Source organism: Lithobates pipiens, unplaced genomic scaffold (genome assembly GCF_037356315.1).
Source record: "Lithobates pipiens isolate NorthernLeopardFrog02 unplaced genomic scaffold, aLitPip1_a1.2 Scaffold_3, whole genome shotgun sequence".
Taxonomy (NCBI): Eukaryota; Metazoa; Chordata; class Amphibia; order Anura; family Ranidae; genus Lithobates; species Lithobates pipiens.
This window is the reverse complement of record NW_027507790.1, coordinates 6,419,064-6,428,183: the sequence shown is the minus strand read 5'-3', so window position 1 is coordinate 6,428,183 and position 9,120 is coordinate 6,419,064. Positions and strand designations below refer to the sequence as shown.

At 41.8% G+C, this 9,120-nt stretch overlaps 1 protein-coding gene across 2 annotated transcripts in view; it reads left to right on the top strand.

The window, feature by feature from the left end:
* The window catches only part of CCDC157 (coiled-coil domain containing 157), a 62,108-nt gene that overhangs the window by 252 nt on the left and 52,736 nt on the right, over window positions 1-9,120 (top strand). The window contains exons 1-3 of one of the 2 annotated variants that reach the window (XM_077461204.1): window positions 2-249; window positions 3,939-4,197; window positions 7,671-7,845. In XM_077461204.1, the coding sequence (XP_077317330.1) occupies window positions 3,950-4,197; window positions 7,671-7,845 (423 nt within the window). In that variant the 5' untranslated portion in view covers window positions 2-249; window positions 3,939-3,949. Of the gene's footprint in view, window position 1; window positions 250-3,938; window positions 4,198-7,670; window positions 7,846-9,120 lie in introns of those variants that run through there. The other variant, XM_077461205.1, reaches the window with a different exon arrangement.

The window sequence follows — 9,120 nt, the reverse complement described above, 5'->3', positions numbered from 1 at the left end:
TAGTAAAAAAATAGCACATTCCAAATAACACCGGAAATACGCGGCACCGGAAGTCAATGGGATATGGCGCTTTGTTGTTATGGTAACGGATGTAGTGTACTAACAAAGATAGTTTTCGGCTTCCACCAACTGACGTGTCTGTGAATACAGCGATCTCACCCCCGGGGACCCTTCATCAGCCCCGATATGGAATAGTCCTGGAATTATTCCGCACACGTGCTCTGTAGTAGTTACATGTCTACAAATAAAGTAAGTTCTTCCCAAACCTATAGCACTGCAAGATGTAAAACATAGAGCTGAACTGCAGACAGACAACCTACCCATCTAGAATCTACGTATCGAAGCTGTTTTCTTTTCTTTCTGCAACATTTTAGAATTATAGCCTAATTGTCTCCCAACCAGTGATTGGACAGTGAAGGAGCAGCAAAAGACTGATAAAGTCATCTTTCTGCTCTCTCCACCTTGTCAGGACCTTTAGGCCCCTCTCACACTTGTCCTGCGACTTGGGGCTGCAAAGTCACATGGCAAGTCACACCCCATGATTTTCAACGAGTACCATTTATATCTGTGCCACTTCAAAAGTATCACAGAGTTTAGTTCCACTTTAAAGAGAAGCTATAATGGTTTTAGGTCAGTTTTATTTTATTTATCATGTTCTTTAGAAAGGAACATACATTCCATATTAATAATTATGCTACCAAAATGAGTGTGTGCTGTTTTTTGTTGCTGGAGGCTGCCATTTTGCTGAAGCTCGGAGCACCTAATCAGTAGTAAATCATAAAGTGAAACTAAACCCATTAATTTAACAGTTACAAAAAACAGTTCCATTCCTGGAATGCCGGGATTGCTAACTGTCACATTTTCTTGTGTCCTTAAAGTGGAGTTCCACCCAAAAGTGAAACATCCGCTTATCTGCTTCCTCCCCCATTCTGGTGCCACATTTGGCACCTTTCAGGGGGGAGGGGGTAACAGGTACCTGTTTTTGACAGGTACCCTTCCCCACTTCCAGGCAGACTGCAATGCACCACCGTCCTTCAGAAGTTCAGCCCCCTCCTCCTTTCTCCACCGCTGGGCCAGTTAGAAAGCACAGTGCACTTCACCCATGCACAGTAGGGAACCGGCTGTCAAGCTGAAAGGGTTCACTGACGGTTCCCCTTTCCATGAATGGCGGCGGCAGCACCCAAGAGCCAATCCAGTTATCAGCTGGGGTGCCAACATCGCGAGAACCCGGGACAGGTAAGTGTCCTAATAGTAATAGTCAGCAGCTACAGTATTTTTAGCTGCTGACTTTAAATTTTTTTGATGTCAAACCATCAAATGGCTGTGTTCAGAACTGATCACATGTGCAGCACCATCACAGTTGCAGATCAAACAGAAGAAGCTTCCTTGGCTGTAAAGGATAGGAGGTTTTAATTCTGCTTTAAGGGTGTCAGCAGATCAGCCTTTACAATCTTGGCTGTGCCTAAAAATAGAGAGCAACTGAGCATGTGCAGAGCAGGGTGAAACAGTGTATTACTGAACTTTAAACAGTATAGACACTTATTTTTATCGTTTTACATAGCTATACATGCAAAAGGGGCTAACCTGATGTGATTTAACAGGACTTCATTTTCTGACTAAAGTCCTACTTTAACCACTTCCCCAGGTGGACATCATATGACATCATGAAATTTGAGTGGAGATATTTGAATGATGTCTACAGCTACAGGGATCATCCTGATATCTTTTTTTCAGCAGGCGATTCCCTACAGTGTAAAAGCCATCAAGCGGCTCTTTAGCTGCTTGATGGCTTTTACAGGCAGTGGGAGGGGACATCCCCCTCTCCTTTCTGACTTCCTGTGCTTCAGTGCTTCTCCAATCTCTCCTGTGCGATCAAGGAGACGAAGAATGAATCCAGCAGCGGCGGCCGTTCACCATAGAGCTGGTCCTGGATCAGATTCCCTCAGCAATCTCTATGACCCTTGGAGGCCGGAAGCGACGTCATGGCATCACTTCCGGGTCTGGCAGATGTAAACACTGGCATTTGTTTTGGTGGAACGCCTGAGATCGATTTTTTTTTTTGATCTCTGGCTTTCCAGCATAGAGGAGAGATGTGGGGACTTATAGACCCCAGATCTTTCCGTAAAGAGGACCTGTCATGCCCTATTCCTATTAGAAGGGATGTTTACATTTCTTGTAATTGGCATAAAAAATACAAAATTAAGGGGAAAGTGTAAAAATAGAATTAACAATACATTTTTTTTTTTTAAGCACCCCAATACCTAACGCTCACACACAAATCCCTACCTCTAGTAAAAAAAAATTTTCTAAGATGATTTTCAGTCAATTTAAATCTGCGTCTTTCATTAAAGCTGAATTAAACCAATCTGTCACATTTGCTTTTGCTCTCAAGTGAACTGTCAAGAAATCAAATGGCTGCATTCCCTGTCTCCCAATAGCTCCTGCATTGTCGCCCTGTTATACTGAGTGTCTCCAAGTGAAATGTGGAAACACTATAAGCATCTAAAAAACATCCTGATGCAGATCTGGGTGTGTAATTTAAATGTACAGTTTTTATCGGCATATAACATGCACTTTTCCCCCGTAAAATCAGGGGAAAATCGTGAGTGCGTGTTATACACCGATCCTCGCTGTCTGTGAGGGCAAGAGGAGCGCCACCGACATTGACCGAGCTGAGCGAGTGTACTGTGTACTGTGTACTCGGGTCCATTCGGCTCCGGTCGCAGTCACGCCCAGTCACGCCTCCTAGCCTTTACATCCCGCCATTGGATCGTTGTTGTGTCCATCATAGCAGCCGGGCCAAGGGGCGTGACGGGACGTGACTGCGAGGGGAGCCAAATACACACGACATCTGTGTATCTCTGTATTTAAAAAAACCATCATGCTGCAATTTTGGGCAAGGCTGCAGATGGACACTGTGCAAGGCTGCAGATGGACACTGGGGAAAGCTGCAGATGGACAACGGGGAAGGCTGCAGATGGACGCTGATAAGGCTGCATTGATGGGCATTTAAAATGTAAGTTTTTTTTCCTTAAACTTCCCTCCTAAAAGTTTTTTTCCTTAAACTTCCCTCCTAAACTTGGGGTGCGTGTTATACGCCGATAAATACAGTATTTATTGCACATTTAATGTACAACATACAGCATTACAGTTGTGATGATGTTTGCTGGCTTCATTATTTTTAAGGCTTGTTCACACCATTTGCAGTGACCTGCATTTTACTGCACTTAATAAACACAGGTCACCACTATGGCACATAAAAATAAATTGTTTTCTATGTGTCCTGTTCACACTGTTGGTGAGATCTGTAGCTCAGAAAAATGCTGCAGGTCTGCCTTTTTCTGCACTTTACTAGATGGCTCTGCATGTGACCACACAGCGGTGCAATGTACGGTGCTGCTGTGCAGTGACATGAATGAAGTTGTAAAAAAAAAAACAAGCAGCGCGATGTGCTAAAATGCACATCGCAGTGCTCCCTACTGAGTCCGCCATTGCACTAATCTACGCAGTAAAACATTGGGGGTTATTTACGAAAGGCAAATGCACTTCGCACTGCAAGTGCACTTGGAAGTGCAGTCGCTCTAAATCTAATGCTGTGTACACACGGTCAGAATTTCTGACAGAAAAAGTCAGATGGGAGCTTTTGGTTAGATAATCCGACCATAAGCATGCCCCATCGGACTTTTTTTGTCTGTATTTCCTAAACTCTTATCTGCATACTTATTCTGACTCAAAGTATTGAAAAATGAGGGTCAGAATGACTGTCAGGCAACTGGAATTTTAAAAAGTAGAGATCAGTAATAGCAGCCTCCATGTTTTCCCATGACAGGTTTGCTAGACTATCGGTGGCTGTCATGGAGGTAAGAGTGTAATAAATAGTAGCATGATGTCTTCTATCTTTTTTATGTTAGTTTTCTTATTGCCTTGTGTTTACTTAGGGATCAGAAATATGGCTTGTATGTTGGGAGATCGTACATGTATGGAAAGCCTGCGGAAGGACATCACTGATCTTCAGGGTACTGTGATTGATGTTTTCTCAAGAGTGGGTGCTGTTCGTGTGCCCTCTTGGAAATTCCCAGATAAAATGTCCTGTGATCTAGACCTGGTACAGTTGCTGGATAGATATGACTATGTGGAGAATGATCCAGAAATCACACAGGTTTCACATATGGTGTTACTGGAACTTGTGATTGACAGGTATGGTAAATTTATGTAGTTCTGCGATACCTATTGCGAATGCCAAATAGAGAGGTTTTTTTTTTTAAATATATATACATTATACATACATTTACTCTAAAAAATTAAAGTATAACTAACGGCAAAACGTTTTATTTTTTTAATTTTTCATGCAATTTTCTTATCACATATACGGGCATTAAGAGGGGATATTTCTCACATTGGAAAGATATCTTCTCACTTTCTGTTGAGTTTTTTTTTTTTTTTAAGTAATCTTTATTTATTCTATCTGTAAAAACAATACATAAGAAATAGAGACAGGAAACCCTAAAAAAAGGCAAAATATAGTTATCCATTGGTCAACAGGCCCATCAAGAGCCCAACTTGATACATGTAAAGGGGTCCGACTGACCATCCGACATAAGGACCATAAGGGCATATAATCTGCATGTGTAGTATTAATATAGATAAATCCACACACTTTGAATTGCCATATTCCTATCAACAAATCCCGGTATCGATTAACACCCATCCATATGTATTTGTAACATAGAGGGTAATATCTAGGATAACCAATCTAACAGGGAAGGTCATAAGAGCGCGGGCAGAGAATGAAAAAAGAATGGGGGGGGGGGATGGAGAAATGGAAACAAAGTAAAGAGGTAACAGAGAACAGCATTCTAGTATAAATACTTATAAGTATACAATAGAACACTCCTTGGATCTAATCCATTAACTCTTAAAATGTCAATCAATGACAAAGTCCATCGTTCCAGAAGTTGTTAGTTGAAAATTCTGTGGGAACATACTAGTGTAGTGAATCCACGTAGCCCAAGTACTGTAAAACTTGTCATGTCTATCTTTGCATATCTCCATCCATTCCTCCGCAGCCATAATATCGTTTACTAAGCATATCCAATCCTCCCTACTAGGAATTTGAGCTGATTTCCATTGGATTGGATTGAATCACCTAGCCGCATTCAGAAGATGGGGTAGTACAAATTTACGGTAATGGCTAGGAGAGATGGTAGGGACATGCAACAAAAGGTCCAATGGGAGTCGGGTAGTTCAAGATCTAAAATTACTCTGACCGGTGTTCTGACATCTTGCCAATAGGGTCTAAGCTTGGGGCATTCCCACTACACATGCAGGAATGTGCTGTCCACAACCCCTCCAGCAAACATCAGTCAGTTTTGGGTAGATTCTAGCAAATTTGGAGGAGAAGTTTGGACCCTATACCAACGAGTCAGTAATTTGAACCCCCACTCTTGCATTTTCGTATCTACAGAGCTGGAATGTGTAAACCGATACAAATGTTCAAGTTGGAGCTTGGTGAATTCGTATTGAAGGTCTCTCTCCCATTCTGTTATGTAGAGGTGGACATACAGAGCTAAGAGCCAAGGGGTTTCCCCCTTGGTTCTAGTGACTGCAACATCCCATATAACACAGAGATAGCGTATGGGATCATAGAGGTGGACATACAGAGCTTCTCAAAGGGGGGTAGCAGAAGAGGGGGATTGAATGTCCTTAGGCAAACTGCTAATGAAATGTCAGAGCTGTCTATAGCACCACTCATCCATGGGAAAATGGCCATATTGGCCACTGAGAGCATCTAGAGTAAGCAGCCCCTGGTCTTGAACAAACCTGCCAAATTGCATCTCACTATCAGAGGCCCATGCGCGAAAGAAGGAAAGGTGTTCCCCCGGCGTAAACCAGGGGAAGCTCCCCAATGGAGCCAGAAGCAAGACTGAGGGGGCAGGCCGTCCCATGCCAGTTAAAGCATCCCACACCTTAAGAGTGTTGGATAGTAACAGGGGAGGTATATTCAGACAACCCCCGATGCTCCCTGGGTACCCATACCCAAGATGCCCAAGCCAAATTCCATGCCATATATATAGCAGGAACAGACTGTTAAGGGTCGAGAAGAAAGATCTGGGTAAAGAAATGGGCACCATTTGCAAATAGAAGAGGATCCTTGGTAGCACATTAATTTTTAGCCCACTGACTCGGCTCATCCACGAGAATGTTGATCTGTCCCATTTTTGTAAATCCGCTCTGGTAGAGAGTACTGGAGTATAGTTAATGGTAAATAATTGAGAGCAATGAGGTGGAAGGTGGCTACCTAAGTATTTCAAGGAGGTATTGCAGCATGAAAAGGGAGGATTGCAGCTGTGTTCGTAAGTCCCCAAGAAATATTCAATGGTAGGATCTCTGGCTTATTGTAATGTATTTTAAAATTTGAGATCTCATTAAAGTCCTGCAATTCTGACATTATATTGGGAAGGGAAATCAGTGGGACTGAGATATGAAACAGAACATCATCTGCGTAAACTGACAATTTTTGCTCCACAGACCCTACATTCAGCCACTTAATATTGGGATTTAAGCATATCCTTTTCAGCTTAGATTCAAGGGAGAATACAAATATTAGGGGGGAGAGTGGACATCCCTGCCTCATTCCATAACAAATGGGGCATGAGTCAGAGAGTACTCCATTTAGTCTGACTTGGGCCTGTGGGGAGCCATAAAGATAAACCATCCCAGCAAGCATGTTGGGGCCGAGACCCAATTTAGTCAGGACCGCCCGTAAGAATGTCCAGTCCACCCTGTCAAATGCCTTTTCAGCAGCTGTGGAAAAAGAAGCCTCTCTTCTACTCTATCCCAAAAAAATGGTTTGCCTTTAGGTACACTTTGAGATAGATTTACTAAAGGCGAAAATACTGTTCAGACTGTTGAGCTTTGCAAGGGAATTTTCCCCAGAGCTTAATGAAGGAGGTGAAGCTTATTTGACTTCCATCATCCAAGCACAAATTCTGTTATTTGCATGTGATTGGGTGTTCTTTGCAAAGTAAAATTTCACCACATTCACTAAGCTCTGGGGCAAGTTCCCTTGCAAAGTAAAGCAATTTCCCTTAGTAAAGAAACCCCTTTAATTTAGTTCAAATAAATAGTGAAAATCTAACATAGGCCATTCAGTAAAACAATAGATAAATTGCAATTATTCAACTTTAAATTAAAGTATGTCTAAAGGCAAGACCTTTTTTTTTTTTTTTTTGGAAGAGCTGTCAGTTTTTTTGTGAATCCTCAGTTGTCATCAGAACAGATGTCCCTATTTGAACATTTCTCCTCATCTCCTGTTCTGAAGAACATTTTGGATTTCCTATCATAGGTCAAATGGTCAGAAAGGAACCATCTGAAGTTCAAATGTACCTGTCAATGAATTCTGAATTATCTCAGAAGTGTCTAAAACTGATGTCATAGATACAAGCCCAACGCTTATTGATACAGGTCCTAAACATCCTGATTTGGAACCAGGTTTGGTAAAATATAAAATAATGTCCGTCAAGTGACCCTCAGCCCAGCCCAAATGTACAGCCACGTCAATATATATATATATATATATATAGGTGAAATGTCATGCTGTATTCTTACCTGCTTAACTTTGACATTATTTAAACATTTCCTGATTCACAATTATTTCCCTATATGCCCAGGCTGCTTCTCCTGCTTCAGAGTTTTGAAATTTACACAGAGTTAAAAAACAATGAAGGTCGGTTCACTCCAGCCCGTAGTCCTGGACCCTCTATGTCCATTGGGCTGACAGTTCGGAAATATTGGAACTGCATGGTGAAGCTAGAAAGTGTATTCAAAAAGCCACAAAGTGGAAAGGTAAATATGGGTAACTATTGCTTTTATTTTATGTTCAGTTATTTTTTATATTTATTTTAGAGTGAAATATGTTTTTATTATGTTTAACAAAATAGAAAAACATTGATAATAACCAAATGTTCATTACAGAAAATTGTACAGTGTAAGTCACGTATCCAGTGTGTGTTAAAACATAAGCCTTGTGAAGTACCATCATGCAGGTATCTTGCAATATCAACAGGCTAAGACCCTTACATCTTGACAAAACATATTAAAGTTGAGAAATAAAACATTCGGATTTGGGGTGAGAAGACATAAAAATATAGAAAAAAGAAAGAGTAGAGAAAGGGAGAGAAGAAAGAAAGGAGGAAGGGGAGAAAGTTCAGATATAGAGCAAGGGGAGAGAGGATCAGAAGGGAATTGAGCAAACCTTGGAGAAGCAAACCTGTGGAATGTAATCCAGGAAGTGTTTCCGTGTTGGCTATGGGGTGCCAGCATATTTTACAAAGAGTCAGAGGTAGAAAAGTCAATCCAAATGAGCCATAGGACCTTACATTTTTCATAGTCCAGGGCTAGCATCTCTTCCATATGCATGATGTCATTGACCAGTGTGGTAGTTGTTTTCCAGAAAAGATGGTTAAGCTGTCTGGCGGCTGACAAAAAAAAGCTCAATAAATTGTGTTTTTGGGAGGCTATGGCGCCTGGAAGCATGAATAATAAAGCTTTCTCCAGAGTGGGTGCCAGTGGCCGATTGTAGAGGCTGCTATGTATGGTAAAAACCTGTGACCAGAAGGGTTGCATTCCAGTACAGCTCCACCAAATGTGTAAATAGCTTCCCTCGGTCGAACAGAAACTACAACATGTAGGAGGGACCGATAGAAATATTTGTTAAGATTGAGGGTCCCTGTACCATCTGGAGAGGAGTTTAAAGTTTTTTTTCTGGGTATAGCTGGATATGGAGGATTTGTGCGTGAAGTAGAATGACTTTTGCCAGTCAACTAAAGAGAGCTCCCTTCCCAAGTCCATGGACTACCTCCTGGTCTAAGAGGGGGGTTGATCGTGTAGCAGTGAGTGTTGTCACTTGTAGATAGTAGAGAGCAAGTGTCTGGGTGTTTCTGAGAGAGAGCACAGCTGTTCATAGCCTGTCAATGTTCTATGAATTTGGGAGGAGAATAGATCAGAGCAGAAGGAAGATATATGAAGGACTGTAAGCCGGTTACAGTCCCTTGGCACAACAGGGGTACCTGAGGTGGGCCTTACAAATTAGCCTGCTAAAGGCCAGGTAGAGCGTGAGTA